A 19274-nucleotide genomic window follows, 5' to 3' on the forward strand; every position below is an offset into this window, starting at 1 on the left:
TGTACATTTTAGGTGGAGATATTTGCATCCATACTTCCACAGTTTCATCACAGAGATTGGTTAGCATAGTTTGTTTTGAGCAGTGCATATTTCCATATTAGCATTTATATCTATCATAAATCCAATTCTTTCAATTCGAAGTGCTTCCTTCTGGTCTTTCAATAGCACTTCAAGTATTTACAAAGTTCATGCATATGTAGTGATCTGCTCATCAAGGAATCTAGATATTTTCTTATTCCAGTAATCCATTATTGATCTATCTGATGGCAGAAGATGTGTGTATCAATTTCATTATTAAATTAGCTGTTCTAGATGTTTAGATTTATATGACAACAAGGAAATAACCTTGCAGCCCACCTATTTTCTAGCACTTATGCTTAATTCTTGGAGGATCAATTTTTCTTGGGCCTAGCAAGGTTATGACATTCATTGCTTTTTTATTTATATATTTTTGTAAGTTTCATTTGAGCTCAACTGCCTATACTTATTCATCATTATGGCTCTGTCATCTAGTCAACATTTTCTGTTTTTTCCTGCTTTTTTCTAACATTCCTAACCATTTTAGTTATTAAAGAAGATAGGTTTCCAGGGCATGGCTATAAGACAGATATGATCTGCTTCAAAAAAGAAGCTGTTTGTCAATGTGAATAAACTTCAGTTTAGAAGGCCTTAAACTTTCAAGATAAGATTAACAGGCAGGATAGTCCACATGATCAACAATAAATCTACAACCATATTTGAAGTTGTTTTCAGTAAAGAAGAGTTAGAGCTGTAGTGAAATATTAACTGGGAACAAATATTCTTAGGAAGTTTTTGTTTTAACTTGGATACTGTTATGCCAGTGTTTCTTTCTTCTTCAATCACACAGTTCAAAATATAATTGGAAATCATAAGGCATATTATATTCCTATCTGGTCTGACCATCTGATCACTATCTTGATATCTGGATTACATAACTTACTATGCTTGGTTGAATAACGTTATCGTTGATGCTACATTAATTGGCCTGGCCTATCTCTGATAAATATAGTTTACTATGCAAGGAACCATAATGAAGAGGAACAGTTTGCTCACTGTAACTGTTTCATTGACTGGCAGCCTCTGCATTCACACAAATTTCTGCTTTCCCAGTGTGGGTACTTATCTCACTGAGGTAAGTAGTAGTCCTTCATGTATGTGCAATCGGAGGAAACATTAGGGACCTGCTCAAATCAGCTCAGCTTTGGAATGTTCTGATGGTATCTGCAGAGGAAAAGAAAATTCATTCATATGAATGCACAGATGACTGCTTACAAAACCACAGAAACAGGTAAGCAACCTGATCCTTTCCTAACCTTTAAAAAGCCTGAATGCTTACAAGAGCTTTGTGCCCTTTGGATCTTTTCTCTTCTGTACTAATTTCTTAATGCAGCTTTATATAACTCTTAATTTTTAAAAGTTAAGCAAAGCTGGAAAACATGAATTTGCCGCTTTGCCATTTCAAAAAAGAAATGCTGGTCACTTTGGTGGCTTTGCAAAACATGCCAGAGCTGACCTATTGCATTGGACAGGATATTATGTAATACAGTGTAATGCACTCATTTTTACTGCTTTGAGAAAGGTTATCTGGGATTAAAAATGTAAATTTTAAAAGAGTTTACGAGTGTGTACACATTGTTTTAGTTATTGTACATGTAGATTCAGGAAAAGGTAATCAAGCAACGAATCAGTGAACACCTAGAGACAAACAAAGTCATTACCAAAGGCCAACATCAGTTTGTCAAAAACAAATCATGCCAGACAAATCTTATGCATTCTTTGACCAGGTGACAAAATTAGTGGACCAGAGGAATGCTGTGGATATAATTTACTTGGACTTCAGAAAGGAATTTGATAAAGTAGACCACAACCTACTACTTGATAAGATAGAAAAATGTGGGTTAGATAGCATCACCACCAGATGGATTCGTAGTTGGCTGACCGGCCGTACTCAGCATGTAGTCCTCAATGGAACTGCATCTACATGGAGGGAAGTATGCAGTGGGGTACCCCAAGGCTCTCTTTTAGGCCCAGTACTCTTCAACATCTTCATCAATGATTTGGATGAGGGAGGAATAGCCAACACCCAAGAAGATAGGCATAAGATACAGAAGGATCTTGAAAGAATTGAACATTGTGTGCTATCTAACAAAATGAAATTCAGTAGTGAAAAAAAGGTTCTACATTTAGGCAAGACAAACCAAATGCACAGGTACAGTATAGGTGGTACCTTGCTCAATAGTAGTAAGGGTGAGAGGGATCTCGGAGTCCTAGTGGACAATCACTTAAATATGAGCCAGCAGTGTGCTGCAACTGCCAAAAAAGCCAACACAGTGTGAGGCTGCATTAACAGAGGGATAGAATCAAGATCACGTGAAGTGTTAATACCACTTTACAATGCCTTGGATGGAAATTAATCAAAGAAAAGCAACCTAGAACTAAAGAGAAATTTCCTGACAGTTAGTACAAGTAATCAGTGGAAAAACCTGCCTCCAGAAGTTGTGAATACCCTAATACTGGAAGTTTTTAAGAAGAGACTGGACAACCATTTGTCTCAAATGGTATAGGTTTCTTGCCTGAGTAGGGGGTTGGACTAGAAGACCTCCAAGAACCCTTCCAACTCTATTATTTTTATTTTTACCAATTTCTGCACTAGTCAAATATATTTCCCTGGGGGAAACAATTGGTTTTTATCACAAATATGTAAAAAACTTGGAAAATGTCTTTTGTGTTGTAGAACTGTCCATTATGAGGGTGGTGCTGTGTCAATTCATGCTCGTTCTCTTTGGAGACTGGAGACTTTGAGGGTTACGTAAGTAAATGCTGGCATAATATATACGTTATGACAACTAATATTCCCTTTTGTCAAATGAAGAGGGGTTTTATTGTTGTTGTTACAAAAATCATAGTATGCTAAAAGATTTTGATTCCATTTGGAAATAGTACCAAGATTATAATATGCAACAAGCTGTTAAGATATCATTTGAAATTCATTGTAAGCATGTGTATTGATGCATACTGCTGCCAAATACTCTTTAAAATATTTTTTGAGGAAATTCTGGGGAAATGAATGCTTATTGGTTGATCACTTAATGAGAGTAACCGTGAGCAAAGGTTATGTCACATTTCTGTTTGAAAAATTAAAAACTAACCTCTCAGATTTTTAGCATTTTCAAATTTAATTAGCCTCAGACCAGGGGTGTCAAACTGCTGGCCCACAGGCCGGATGTGTCACGCGGAAGCCGCATCCATCTCAGCTCCAGCAAAGGGGAAAAGTTGTGATATGTCGCGACACGTCACGTGTTGCAGCGAGTTTGACACCTCTGCCTCAGACTATGATTTGATAAATGTACAGTATCTTTACTTGAAATTCAGTTTGGCACTAATGTTGTGCTATCTGCTACACAAATAATTTTATAAAGGAGTATTTTCTTTCATATCAGAACATACTCTAGCCACTCAGTGAATTTGGGGCCTATTTTTTCTTTGCTTTTCTCTCCTGTATTGTTTTATTGGAAAGTGAAATATTTAGTTAAAAATAATTAAAATGATTATTTTAATCATTAGCATACCTTCATGCACACATAAATATGCAATTCTTAAAGCAGGCAAAATTAATATCAGTTGCTGGGAGAGGATCTTTGCTGTCAGTGCATGTAGATCAAATTGATGTATTATGTAAAGAATGAATATTTATTATAGACAATATTGTTGTAAACAGAACTCAGCATTATGCAGCCTTCTATTGATTGTATCTGGGAATGTGCTTAACTGAACCTATCATTTGTCTTTTTTGTTCCAAAGATACTGAGGCTGTAGATTATATGAAGAAAAACTGGGAAATTATGTTGTTGTGAACTGAGTTATTACAATATTACAAATATGCCACTTGAATATAAATGATTTGGTGGATACAGATCTGTTTCTTTTCTGATGACTACGTGCATGGCTCATCTATGATTTGGTGAACCAATAAATCTGGTCCACCAAAACAATTTGATTGGCTTTCTGTTGAAATTAGCAAGTGTTCTTAGTAAGTAACTTGATGTCTGTTTTAAATGTCTTATAGTTGAGATATCATCAAAATGTGATTTCAGCATACCTTTAATTCCAGAAATAAAACTGAAGGAATCAGCAATATGTATATATTTTAATTGGTAGTTTTTAATTATGTTTCATATTTTCATTTAATAGTTAAAGTGTTTATGAATGCTAATTTTATTTTTTAATTAGATGGAGTGGAAGTCACATTAGATGGGGGCAGCCATTCAGATTAAGACATATAACAACAGGGAAATATTTAAATCTCATGGATGACAAGAGTCTTCTTCTAACAGACAAAGAAAAAGCTGATGTGAAATCTACAGCATTTTGTTTTCGATCTTCCAAGGTAAATATTTGTAATATAAACTATTTCTGTAATTTAATTTAATTTAATTATTTAATTTAATTAATTTAATTAAATTAAATTTAATTATTACTTTAGATACCATCCCAGTCCAAATTGATTCTGAGTGGTGTACAATCAAACCAAATAAAAATAGAAAATGCAATATATTAACAAATGAATAAGGAATGGAATACAGAACATGTTTTGCCCTATTCAAAAAATGAAATTATAATTAATAGTTACTATGAATATTAGGTACCTTCTTTGGTATATACTTAAAGTGAGTGAAGATTACTACTTGGTTTAAGATTAATATCTAATATCTTGTTCAGGTAAATAAAGGAATGGTTAATTAGAAACTTGGGAGGGCTTTGCTTGCTTTCAATAGAAAGAGAAAAATAAAAGCATTTTGTAAGCCAAGATATGATTGTTCAGAATGAACCACTTCTCATATCCAGCTTCCTTTAACACAAGGTTAGTAGCCTTGTCAGCTTTCTTCAATCCCCCAGCATCCTGTATATGTCCTTTAGCACCTCTTGTTGAAATGTGGCAGCAAATGTTTTAAGGCTAAGGGTGAGGTAGTTTACTTCTCAGAGGCTTATAGCTTCCAACTCTTTGGAAGGTTAGATTGTGACCCCTGGTTTAGACATTTCCTAATGCAAGGAGAGTGATTGAGATACTTGAACTGCATCTTATATTATTGTTTTCTTTGATTTAGGTATATTGCATTTTCTATTTTTCTTTATTTTTACTTTGCCTTGATTTTTCCTGAATTGGTGAAAGGTAAAAATCTCCAGATTCTCACTTACTGCCTTGTTTCTCCTATCACACTAAGTTCTTTTGTTTATTTAATACACCTGAATGGTTTGACTCATGCCACATACTACCTAAAACAAATCAAAGCACATTGTCGATGAGCACGATTTATGAACTCAGCCACTTTGTTGAAGTGCTTTTCCATAATGTGTTGCTTTTTTCCCCTTTATCCATTTATATAATATACATTCTACTTTATTGATGAAAAATAGTAAGATAAGACTACAAAACTCTAAGTTGCTCATTTCCAAGCAGAGACAATAATTTTAAATCAATAGCTTTATTGGGACAATTGGGAAGCCACACACAGAAAGAAGTATTATACATAGCAGCACACAGGGAAACATTAGTATTCGTGGAATAGGTAAAGTCTCCTGCGTGAAAGAGCCAGTGGTACAATCTGTCATCTTTTGATTCAATTATATTAAACAATTTTCACTCAATGTCAAGTCCCTCTTTATTAAGGAAGATTCTGGAGAAGGTGACGAGCTTTATCTTAAGGCATTCTTAGAAGTAATGAATTACTTTGATCCCTTACAGTTAGTATTCAGTTTTGTGCATGGGATAAAAACAGGTTTGATTGTCCTAGTTTATGAACTTTTCTCAGGATATGTATGAAGAGAGAATATTCCTCTTGGGTCTTTAGATGGTTCTTGAAGCATCAAGCGTGATTCCTCTGGATAGCCTGAGAGGTTTGTGAGAGGAGAGCAGTGCTTTATACTGTTTCCACTTTTCCCTTAAATGCAGGCGAAAAACACACATGGGGGAATAAAGTTTAAACTCCTGTTACATAGCAATGAAGATATTGCTCAAAGGTAGCATTTGTCTTCTGTATTTTATAACCTGGCCATGGATGAAGGGCAAAGATCAGTAGATGAAACCCAAACATGCAGAAATTATAAGTCTTTATTAAAAATGGGATAATTGAAATTCGGAATGGGAAAAGAATTGTGCCAACTTTAGGTTATGAAATACAAGTCTATGAGAGGTTTTTAAGTGTAATGAATGACCTTGGGGATGAGGGGAAGATATGCTGCCTAGGAAACAATCAGATTAGAGAGGCAGGAGTCCCCAATGGATTAATAGTCAAGGGAAGAAACTTAGGAAAGACTCACCCAAATTGTCCAGGCAGGAAGTTTGCACCTTCAGACTTTCAATATTCTGTTAATGCAACCTTACAATAAAGTATAATTAGCTCATCTAGTCCTATTTCCTGTCTAATTTACCTATGTGGGCTGACAGTAAATGTTTTAAATTCATGTAGTTAGTTTGAAACTTGAGGGGTGTGTGTTTGATAATACCATTGTTGAAAAGTCTCTTTATGACCCAACAATTCAAGTTAAAAAGGCAATAATTACATTTGACAGGAAGGAACTATTAGGGGAAAATGTATGGGAAACAACGTCTGATTAGACTCTGGAACAGATATATAACTACAGTCCACAAATAAAAAATCAGCTTGAATAACAAAGTGGCATATGGATTGTGGACAGAAGATGCATTGGGAACTGAGAGTCTGTTTGAATAGGAGAAAAACTTATTGGGTCTCAGAATATTTTCCAAAGGGAACCCCTTTCTTGGTATGATGAGTAAGCAGTGCAGTTAAAGCAGCAACATTGGGAATAAAATAATGAAAAAATGGCAGTCTTGAAAATGCTGCGTATCCTTAATAGAGTATATGAAGAGAGGGAGGGTGGTCCAGGATGGAATAGATTCAAATTTAGCTGGATGCATCTGAAGTTTATTCTAAAAAAAATTGTGGTAATCCAAATAAACAAATGTAGGCAGTGCTTTTTTCAGTTTAAGGTAGAGTTTGTGATTGTACAGTGGGTGCAGACTGTTCTACTTGCTGCATGTGCAGAATGGGATCCTCAGATTAAATAAATTGTCCAAATAAGTAATCAAAAAAATGTACACTTAGGTCTGAAAAATATGATTCATGAGATTTTGGAAGATGGAACTATGTGGATGCCAAAAGTCATTGTTGTGGATTTATACTCAAATCATTTAAATATTCATTCCATTCTTTGTTATGAATTAGACCTCAGGGTAGCTTACAATTTAATTTGGTAAAAAACCACGGGCTTTCTGCAGCTATTACAGAATCCTAGAAATAAGAGGAAGAAGGCAATGATCCATAATGAATTTAGATTAAAAGAACCAGCAACTGTAAACTACTGGGAGTGAGCCATCCTTTTAACAGCAAAGAATTTACAGGGGAGGAAGTACAATAGATAAAGCTTTTCTGCAACATCTCATCAGTCCTTTAGGCAAGACAATTACACCTTTGACATTGACTAGTGATGTTTTGCAGAATCTGAGTTTCATGAATGAGATTGATAGCACAGTCCCAGAGTCTGTGTTTCCCCTTTTCCAAACACTTCAGTATTGGCTGTATAATTGATAGCCAGAAAGGAGGCGTTCACAATGTGAACTGCAATTTGGTTTTTTAGGTATCCCATCTGTAGCTGAATCCACCCATTTTGGTGCTATCCTCTTTTTCTCTTTCCTTCCACCTTTCCTAGGATTAGAATCTTTTCCAGAGAGCTAGAACCTTCAGATAATGTGTCTGAAGTAAGATATTTGATCCTAGGCTTTTTTTGTTTGACTTTTTCAAAGTTCCAACTTCTGCTTCCATAGAGTATTACTACTTTGCTTGCATTGTTCTGAGTTTAAGCTGTCTGTAAAGTGAGCTAATAATAGGTTCTTTAAGAAAAATATACTTCTGGATGATGAAGGATTTTATGAAGTTGTAGATGGCATTGGACTCTACTAGAATATGCAACGTCCATCTACTGGTAAGTGTAGTGTAGAGGAATGATTAAATGAAGATATGTACATAACTTGGCAGGTCCGAGCTCTGTTTAATATATGTGTAGCCCTGTCTCTGAGGCTTTGGAAATTGATATGGATTCATTTTACTAGATCTGAAGTGTTTTGAATAACTGCTTGCAACTGCTTTGTATAAATAAATGTGAAAAAAATTGATGTTTCAAAAGGGAGTTTTAGCAGGAATTTTTTATGCCAAATATCCAGTTTCTCCACAGTATAAGCATAGACCTGCATGCATTGGTGCAATATTTCTTAGGAAGAAAATGGAACACTTTGTTCACATTGTATGAGGAGGGTTGTAGAGATAAAGAGGTGTATGCTTGGTGTTGGAAGGTAGCAACAGAAGCAATAATTGTAGGTCATGTACAGAAAGCAGTGTACACTCTGTTCCATTTATTGGCCTTAAATGGCTTATCATCCAGATTAACTGTTCCATTTGGATTGCAACTTTATTCTGATACTGGCACATGGAATTGGTGATTTGCAATGTTGCTTAATCTTGGGTCAGAGTGTGCGCTGCCCTCCTATAGTATTGGAAATAATATATATAGAACAAGCTTCTTACAAATTATGGCTATAAAATACTTGCTCAACTCCACATTCTCAAGTAGATTATAACTTTATTGCAGAGAATAAGAATTTTTTTCTATAATAATGTTTATGTAGCAGCATATAGGAATCTTCCCACATATATGTCAGACCCAAGGTTTGAGTCCTAGGCTTTTTCCAGGCCAACAGTAGCTTGGCAGTCCCCCCCCCCCTTTTTTTTGCAGCTTTGAAGCTGCCATCTGTTTAATGTCTACCAAACAGCTATTGCTATGAATATCAAAGCCCTCATCTCAACACTGTCATACCCTTAAAAATCCACATTTTCTTTAAATCTGGTTGGTGAAAATCTTATAAAAGGAATGGAAACATTTTTATTCAAAAGTTTTACTGTTGATCTATTGGTTTGCCAAGAATAATTAGACTGCAGTAAAATATCCTTCCTTCCTTGCTTCCTTCTGTACAATATAGCATTGGGTTTAGATAAATGTTTGATGTTCAGACTGAAATAACTGCTTGTTATTAATCAAAGTTATCAGAAAATCTTAGGAAAAGATGTATTATTTCAGACTATAATTTTATATCAATTTATTTGGAATAAACTCAGCCAAATAAAACGGAAGTTACTCTTCAATACAGAAATTGTATTGTTAGATGTTATTCAATTTTTTGTTTATGTTTCAGGCCTTTTTTCCAGCCTAATATTTTTCTGTAGGCTAAACTAAAATATATCAGTTTTAATATAAAGCTTCATAATGTTTCATTTCAGATTTGCATCTTATATTTACATTTTTTAAAGTCCTAATACTAGATAAAATAATCTTAAAATACAATATGTGCCAGCTTTTTGATGGAATAATAATCTTATTAGCGAAACATTAGAAAAATGTTGCCAAAACATTTTTTTTAACAAAAAAAATATGGACATGAGCCACTTCCTGCAAAAAATACCATAAACTTAAGATAACCCTATTTTATCACCCCTACATAAACAAAACCACAAGTGTTTATGGAGTGTGTCATTAAAACTGCATAGATGTGATGTAGAAAACTGGCTTGTAACTGTGCAATTCTAGTTTGCATGTACAGTACTACATTAACATTATGCATATGTAATGATTTATATAGAAGAACTACACAATTCAGGCATAGATTTAGTAACAATAAATGAAAATGTGAATAATAAAGACAACTATACACATTTATTATGTGCTTGGAGTAGTTGCTTTTTCTTTAGAGATTACCTGCATCTGGAAAATAAGCGTACTTAAGTACTATTGAAATTAATCTTGTGTCACAGACTAAGTATTATCGCTAAGCATGCTTACCATTTTCTGTTGAGGTAAAAATTTTCACCTTTCAAAATGGTTTTGTAGGTAACAACTGGCTTCTTTTTCTTTGTAGGAGAAATTAGATGTAGGGATAAGAAAAGAAGTGGATGGCATGGGAACCCCAGAAATAAAGTATGGAGATTCAGTCTGCTTTATACAGCATGTAGACACAGGTTTGTGGCTTACCTACCAATCAGTGGATGCAAAGTCTGTAAGAATGGGATCTGTGCAGCGCAAGGTAAGGTGTTTAAAACAAGGTTATTACATTAAAGTTAACTTTGATGTGACAAGGAAATTAATGCTAAATGTTGAGATTGCAGAAAGAGTGGAGAGAAGAGCAACAACGATGATTAGGGACCTGGAGGCTAAAACATATGAAGAATGGTTGCAGGAACTGAGCATGGCTGGTCTAGTGAAGAGATGGACCAAGGGGGCCCTTGATAGCAGTGTTTCAGTATTTGAGGGGCTGTCACAGAGAGGAGGGGGACAACCTATTTTCCAAAGCACCCGAAGGCCATACAAGGAACAGTGGATGGAAACTGATCAAGGAGAGATTCCACCTAGAAATAAGGATATTTTTTTCTGACAGTGAGAACAATCAGCCAAGGGAACAGATTGCCTTCAGAAGTTGTGGGAGCTTCATCACTGGAGGTTTTTAAGAAGAGACTGGACAGCCCACTTGTCAGAAATGATATAGTCCCCTGCTTGAGCAGGGGCTTTGACTAGATGACCTACAGAATTCCTTCCAATTCCAAATTTTAAAGTTTACTCAGAACCCAAGTTCAATGTGTTTGTCGCTCAGTCACCATTAGAGCTATATCTTGGAGTGATACTCTTTGCTACAGAAGAGCTCAATCCAAATTCCTCAAAACAGAGATTTTTTTTGGACTGGAAGGCTTCTAGCACTGATGATGTTACCTAGTTTTCTTGCAGAAACTTCTGCAAGAAAACAACCAAGCTCAGAGAGCACTAAGGACCCCTATTTCAACCCTGAGCTAAAATATTTTCTTTTATAGGCTTCTGTTCATATATTTATATGCACATATATATACTGTTTCCCTTTTTACTTGTTCATGTGACAAACTTTTTTTGTATGCAGATTGCTCAGCATGGTTTCTGAAATGCAAATACAGATAACCTTTGCTTAATGACCACAATTGGAACTGGCAACTCCTTCACTAAGTGGTGTGGTTGTTAAGCTTACATCATGAGAATATGACAGACATATGACCTCACTTCTACTACGAATGTTAAACAAGACACCTGTGATCATGATGTGATTTTACTGCCAACTTCCCCACCCATTGATTCCGCTTTTTGGAAGTTGGTTGTAAAGCATTGAAATGGTGATCAGGTGATTGCAGGGATTCTATGGTGGCTGTAGATACGAGGACAGGTCACAAAGTTACTTTTTTAGTGCTGTCATAACTTGGATTCTAAACTGGGCAATAATTAAGCAAGGATTACCTATATTTTATTTATATTGATATAAACATTTTTTTGGCCATATGAGGACTTTTTACTAGAGTCCAGCAAAAAAATGACTAAAGAAATTTCTCTAATTTCATTTTTCTTGGCATTATATTTAACTTGTTTTATAAAATGTAACAGTTATATAAACTTGCCTAGCACATGAGGAAAAAGGGATATTTTCAAAGCTACTGAAAACAATTGCAATTGCGGCAAAAATCTGTAAGCTAAAAGGAAAAAAAATATACAAGAGTGTATTTTTGGCAGGTGTAAATAAAAAGAAAGTTAATCAGTAACGCTACCTTTAGAATCTACAAATATCTCTAGTTTCCTACAAATATTTGCATGTTTAACAGCCTTGGCAATAAGAACATATTGGTGATAGCTTGGCTCAAATACTCTTTAGTGATTTCCACCATTTTCTTTTGTAGTTTCTGCTTGATTACTGCCATTGTTTTCAAAACAGGTTTCTAATATATAACCTCCTATAAAACAAAACCAAAAAATCAATAAAGTCAGAACAGATACGCATTAGTAGGAACAACTTTATTTGAATATACAATTCACTTGTATCTGTGTAGGTAAATAAAACACCAGGATGATCAAAGAAAATAAACCAATGGAGTTTGATTCAATAAACATAGATAGGTATTGCAGGTAGTCCTCAATTTAAAACTGGTCACTTAGTGATTATTGGAAGTTATGACAGACCTCCCCTCCCCCAAAAGCTATTTACTGGTCATTTTTGAAGTTATGACATTCCCCCATGGTCATCTGACAGCAATTTATTGTATTTTTTTCTAGAAACTGCTTTTATTTCTGGTTTCCAGAAAAAAAATGCCCATAGCACTTAATAGTCACTTCCAAAAAGGTTATGAAATTGGGTTGGTCAGATGATGACTCATTTTATGACCATCATGGCTTACAACCATAATTTCTAGGCTCAATTAGTGTTGAAAATTGAAGACTACCTGTAAAGTGGAGTGAAGTAATTGTAAAAATGCTTCAGATAAATTACACAGGAATTGCTTTGGAACCGTGCAAATTTATATTAATCATACTGCTAAGATAAAACTCACAAGTTAGCTATTTATTTAAAGAAAAAAGAAAAAACTAGTGGGCAAACTGGTTATAACCTTATGGCAAAAGTACAGGATTTCATAAGAACAAATACAGTGGTCTTAGTATCTCTGAGGATGCATTTAGAAGGACTTAACAAAAATTATTCAATGAAAAAAAATCTTAAAAAGTTCTGGTTTCCTTCACTGTATTAAAATTAATAATTAACAAATATAAAAGTTGTCTTGTGAAGGACAAATAGATACAACTATGCAAAATGAAATTTACCACAGGATGTGTGCAGGATACTCTTAGTGTGGTTTTACCTATAAGCAGTTCACAAAGGGCAAACGTCATTATCTGGAATAAAGGTTTTAATCACTAATTATGAAGTGGTTGCTATTGTTAGCTCTAAATTGCCATTCCACATAGGTCATAATTCATTCTGGATTTTCACCAGTACACTTATTCTTTGATTTAATTTGCATATGGGAATGCTTCTGAACTATTTTGTTTTTACTCTCAAGACTGGATTATTTGGCTGGACAATGAATTCATAGTTATATAGGGATTTGCCTATATTGGCAATATATGGATTTTGTCCATTATTTTCTGTAATGAGGTAGCCATGTTTGCAGATCTCAAACAAACAGTGGGTGAATCACCTTTATGTTTCCAAGAGTAAGCTTTAAGACATAGAGTAATGATGGAAATTACTACTATAAATAATTGACTGACCTGAATTGAAGCATCCAGAGAAATTGAATTAGAATGTGCAAAAGATTTTGTCAAATATTAGCATGATTTTCTCCATTTGGCTTTTTGTTGCAGGCTATCATGCACCATGAAGGCCATATGGATGATGGATTGACATTATCCAGATCTCAGCACGAAGAATCACGTACAGCACGAGTAATTCGCAGTACTGTCTTCCTTTTCAACAGGTTCATAAGGTATACGTGTACCATGGTTTTCCTATAATCACTAATCTCACACTTACTCTGTCATATTTAACATTCCAAAGCCAACAGCTTAATAAGGTTATTTAGTAGGAGAATGCATGACTTTTAGCTGAAGCTAAGAGATTTTCATTTATGAATCTTCACAAAACTCCATTTTGGATTTGTTTTTCTTGAGTATGAGATATTTGAATGGAGCCATATCAGCCATACTAAATTATATGGAGACTTACTTCTTTATGTAAAGTACTTTGCTATTCCCAAACAATAAACATGTACTAAATTTTAAAAGAATTGCCTTGAAAGCTGCTACACCAGTTTCATATAGTTTTAATATAATTTTTCCTTCACGACTTTTTAGTTTGCCTGCAAAAGTCATTGTGATATTCTGTGGGGGAAAAAGTTACAGCTGTTTGTGCTTTTCACCTGGAAGACAGCTGCTCCAGTTCTTCGAATCACAATCTGGGCATTACATTGTACTAGATTATCTCCAGAGTGAACTGCTTGGTTCATTTCCAGAGCTCTAAATCAGAATTGGACTGGATGATCTTTACACACCCCTTTTACTTAATGCTGGTTCCTTATTGATACTGAGATACCATGTATTTGCTAATTAACTGGTAAAATCGGGATATTGTAATGATAGCATGAAAAATCAGATGAAAATATATGTTTAATGAGTGAACTTTTATATTAACCTTAGGGGCCTTGATGCTCTCAGCAAGAAAGCTAAGTCTTCCATAGTTGATTTACCCATTGAATCAGTCAGCCTTAGCCTTCAGGACTTGATTGGTTACTTCCACCCACCAGATGACCACTTAGAGCATGAAGACAAACAGAACCGCCTAAGAGCTCTGAAGAATCGACAAAATCTCTTCCAAGAAGAGGTAGCAATCTTGTTTTCTTTATGGAAAAAAATTAAAACTGTTCCAAATCTGCAGTATAATGTCTATAAGATTTTTAAATTCAGGCTTCTGTTCCAATGGAGGCAAACCTTGTCAGAACAAAAAGCATTTTTATCTTCTGAAGATTTCACAAGTCTGTATAATTCCTTCTCTTATACGTTATTTGTAGGTCAGTAAATAAGCTACGAGTACAGGTTACAAACAAGCTTAAACTGCCAATAGAATTTCTCATTTGTCTGCATTGGAAATTGAGTTAATTTATACTATGATTTGTTGAAACCAAGCAAATCAATATCATAAACTATATGATTTATATTGTTTCAATATCCCATCTTTTCAGCTAATCACTTTGTTCCTTGAGGATTCAGTAATAAGCCACGATTAATTAAAACGCGAAGTGAGTCATTCCAGTATTTTTCATATAGACTTGCAGATAGGAGATGTGAAGTGAGGTAGTAGAGTATGTGAGCTCAAACCTCACACACAAACAGTGCTAAATCACATTTTAGGTCTCATTCCATCATAATCTTCCAGGAAAACATGAGATACATGAATTGCCTGTAATATGCACATTCTTCAAAAGACTGTAAATGCAGAATATTAGAAATATATTAGGTTTGCAAAATATATGGCTCAATAAGACTGATAACCATACGGAGATAGAATTAATATAGAAATTGAATGCTTTTAAGAAGCTAGCTAAACAATACCTATGGAGAAATGTAGTTTTAAAGATGGATTTTGTTTTAATGCAGCATGACTTATTTCTTCCTAAAATATGAAGATGGAGCCATCCTGCTTATAAGTCAATATTTACCTGTGTCTTTTTTTGCTTCTTGGGCCTGTTTGTTTTCCCAAAGCTCAGTTCCTTTATTACCTACTTGTTATCTATGTACCAGTATAAGTGTGTATACAATACCACATGTAAAAAAAAAACTCAGAGATTTTAAACAGTGTGTGTGTGTGTGTGTTTGTGTGTGTGTGTAAATAAAGAAAGAGGGAGACACTTTATGTGTATTCATTTTATACAAAATGGTTGAGAATAAACACCTTTTCTTCTAGGGTATGATCAATTTAGTGCTTGAATGTATTGATCGCTTACATGTATACAGCAGTGCAGCTCATTTTGCTGATGTCGCTGGAAAGGAAGCAGGAGAAACTTGGAAATCTATTCTAAATTCATTGTATGAATTATTAGGTAAGACATACCTTTGAGTAACAGATTAATAACATCTAAACATACATAAATATATGTGCTAAAACCTCTGGAATGTTGAAATTTTATGATTTATGAAAAACGTATGTTTATTATGTATGATGAAGATATTCAGAAGTCCAAGTGCATCCTTGGATTAAAATCAAAGACTTTGTTTAGACTGTAGTTGTTTGTTTAGACTATAGACATCATTTCTTGCCACAGTTGTTAAGTGAAACCACTGCAGCTGTTAGTGACACAGTTGTTAAGTGAATCTGGTCTCCCCAATGACTTTGATTGTTAGAGGGTTGCAGAAGGTGACCACATGACCCCAGGACACTACAACCGTCATAAATAAGAGTCAGTTGCCAAGTATCTGAATTTTGATCACAAGACCATGGGGATACTGCAACAGTTGTAAGCGTAAAAAATGGTCATAAGTCACTTTTTTTCAGTGCCATTGTAATTTCGAATGTTCACTAAATGAACTGTTGCAAGACGAGGCTACCAGTATTCTGGATATTAGCAATTTTACTCTAATATCTGGATTTCATAGCTAACTATTAAGCATGTATCAATGTTGTTATTATTTATAACAGTCCAAATATAATTAGTGGTTTTTATAGAATATTTTCTAATCCTAATTATGACGCTTAATTTAGTAAATCCCAATTGGGGGTCAAAATGCTATATGATGATTTCAGCCAGTGCATGTGAAGATTTTTAAATTAAGAGTTTATCTCTTTATTCATTCCTAGCGGCTTTGATTAGAGGGAATCGTAAAAATTGTGCTCAGTTCTCCGGATCTCTTGATTGGCTCATTAGTAGATTGGAGAGATTGGAAGCATCTTCTGGTATGTTTCTTCGCGTTATGATGTATATTTGAATTCATAGTTTCTTTCAGAATTCAATATGAATATTTGGTATAGTACTAATTTAATAATGATCCCTTGAGTACCTACAAATAGGAATTGAAAGATTGTTGTTTGTGAATCTGATAGAAATTTTGCCAAAAGCTTAAAAAGCAATATTAAATCGTATATTTGTTTTGTTTTGTTTGCTGTCTATATAGATATGATTCAGATTTGTTTGGGATATTATGTTGTACACAGAAACTTCATTTTGTGGTCTGATAATTTTTATCGGCATTTGTTTAATGTATCTCACAGGTTAAAAGTTAGAAATTCCCTTTGTTCCTAGGGAAGTCCAAGATAAGTTTCATATGGTATTCTTTTTTTTTGTTGGCCATTTATTGCCTTCTTCTTTTTTTATTATTATAGCTTTTATTAATTTTTAAAAATTACAATCTTTAAAGCTTAGCAAACAACATGTTGTCTGGGTTCACATATTTAACATTAATTTCTTCAATATAAATCTATTCCGTACTGCACAATCTAGTATTTTTTCCTTGGTCTTCCTTTCTTCCCCATATTTTTTCCCTTTTCCCCTCATTAAACAATTACAATTTTTAATACTATTGATATTTACAAAAATCGGTATAAACATCTTCATCATATTTTACTAATACTATAGAAGTAACAATAATATCAATTCATGTCAATATCCTGTTTTTTGTGTTCTTATTAAAGTTTGATTTCGCATCAATATTTAAAATATCTTGGTCAGTTATGATTTTCTTAATATTAATTATATATATATATATATATATATATATATATATATATATATATATATATATATATATATATAGCTAAAACTTTTTATTCATACCAATCCTCTTATCTTCAAATTTCCCATATCAAAAGGAAAAATAATGCTATTTAATTTTAAATCATATCTTCCATTATAAAAATCTAGTTATATCTAAGGGTCATACTTTCTTTTAATTATATTTAAACAAGTATATTAAACAGATAGTGCCGTGATAGATCAAATCCTCTTTTTTTAGTCTAACTCTCGCTTTCTTTCTTTCTTTGGCAAGCAACTTTCCAGGCCAGAACAATTAAATCGCCCAAGAATTTTCTTTCTATTTTTATGCAAGCTTCTTGGCATGAGGAAGATAATTTAGGTAGAGTATTTTTGGGCGGGGAACTCCGCCCATCCACATTCCCTAGACTTTTCCCTTGCCCGCTCTATGTTCCATTTTGTAGAAAGTTCTTCCTTGTCATCAGGTGTATTTTGGATAAAGGAGTAAAGGGTCTTTTGTATTTTCATTGTTATAGGTAGGTCTTGCAGTATTTTATTTGCGTATGGCAATCTATATTTCCCTTTCCAAATCTATATCTCCTTCATCTCTAGATCCATTTCTTCTGCTTCACCCTCTGATTTCTGATTTTTATTTGTTCATACTTTGTAGTCGTGGTCTGGGAGCTTTTCAGTTGTAGCTTTAATTTAGAGATTTGGTTCTTTATGTCATCTAGATTATTTTTAGTCTCATTATGCTTTCTTTTTATGTCCTCTTTGTGTGCAAGAATTGTTTGATGAATTCGCTGTAGCATAGAGAGTACTTTCTTCTGAAAGGTATTTGTTTTTTCTTGAGGCTTCATTCCTAGAAATCCTATAGTATTACCAGTCTCAGTAAGAGTGGAACAGAATTTCCTCTAGTTTTCTGGTTTTTTTATACATAGCCTTTAGAATCCAGTCCTAATAGCAATATTTTATAGTAATCTTTTATCTCACGTATCCTGAAAGTTATCAGTCAGGCAAGGTTGTAATCCACAATGTTCCAGTGTTCAAAATGTTCAACCTTCCTGCAGCCAGACATATTCAAAAGTCAAATTTTTCTTTTTCTTCTACTAGCTCTTGAGATTAATTAAGTCCAAACTCAGATTAAGTCCAAACTCAGTAGGTATTTATAGTCCAAGAAGGTCAGGATGATAAATATGCCAAAATATTTTCCTTTATTGCCAGCTGTTCTCCCTTAAGCTGAAATTCACCAAGCAGCTAGTTATAGTGCTATACTCAAATCCACCACTAGATGTCATTCAAAGTCCATTTTCCACTCTTAAAACAAAAAGTTGATTTCTTATATTTCTTATATTTCACCTCAATATTTTTTTCCCAAAGAGAAAATCTTAACAATTTATCTCAGTTCTCAGATTTATCAAAACTGTAGCTTTGTATTACTTTCACTTCAGTATTGTTTATTTCTGTCCCCCCTAAAAAAATTAAAATGCCACTTCCATTCACATCCGGATGTTTTAAGCTTCTTGGGAGTCTTTCCCAGGAAATTCAGTTGTAAAATAGTAAAGAAAGGATCAATATTCTCACTCAGTCCAAACATGCTGTTTACATGTGCTAATTAAAGCTTTTGTTCTTCGGTTGTCAGCAGCTAATGGCCGGCCGCAGAAGTGTGGCCGGTCTTTCCCCTGCCGGTTTAGAGGGCTTTCCATGGATTGAACGGAGAGACCTCTGTCTCTCCGTGATCGACAAGGCACCCCTCCTTCTCCATCGCCTCTTCGGGGCAACTTTAGGCCCTTTTTAGAGCCCCCAGCAGGGCAAAATTGGCCACGGAAGGCAGAACTCTGCCTTCATATGTTCCATCTCACTGCTACGCCAAACTGGAAGTCGTATTCTTGACAAGAACCTTAAAATGATTTGCTTTTGTGTTCTTCTGAGATACAGTGTTTTGTAGTCCCAGTTTATAGCCCAGAAATACCCTGGTTACTTTCAGTATTACATGGAAAGGAGAACAGGCAGTGAAAATCAAGGAGCAGATAAAGGAGGAAATGGAGTTCCAAGTGCTAGTGAAGAAAAATCTTATTAATTTTGGTCCTTATTTTCACTGTTTAG

General features: G+C 34.3%; 1 protein-coding gene across 13 annotated transcripts in view; it reads left to right on the forward strand.

Moving 5' to 3' along the window:
* Positions 1-19274, forward strand: part of RYR2 (ryanodine receptor 2) — a 302536-nt gene that overhangs the window by 111933 nt on the left and 171329 nt on the right. For all 13 annotated transcript variants that reach the window (XM_039366919.1, XM_039366921.1, XM_039366922.1 and 10 more), the window contains exons 11-17: positions 2756-2830; positions 4252-4408; positions 10007-10171; positions 13294-13415; positions 14125-14308; positions 15389-15524; positions 16280-16375. In XM_039366919.1, the coding sequence (XP_039222853.1) occupies positions 2756-2830; positions 4252-4408; positions 10007-10171; positions 13294-13415; positions 14125-14308; positions 15389-15524; positions 16280-16375 (935 nt within the window). The remainder of the gene's footprint in view (positions 1-2755; positions 2831-4251; positions 4409-10006; positions 10172-13293; positions 13416-14124; positions 14309-15388; positions 15525-16279; positions 16376-19274) is intronic.

Source organism: Crotalus tigris, unplaced genomic scaffold (assembly GCF_016545835.1).
Source record: "Crotalus tigris isolate CLP2741 ecotype Arizona unplaced genomic scaffold, ASM1654583v1 scf7180000020463.618913, whole genome shotgun sequence".
NCBI classification, from domain to species: Eukaryota; Metazoa; Chordata; class Lepidosauria; order Squamata; family Viperidae; genus Crotalus; species Crotalus tigris.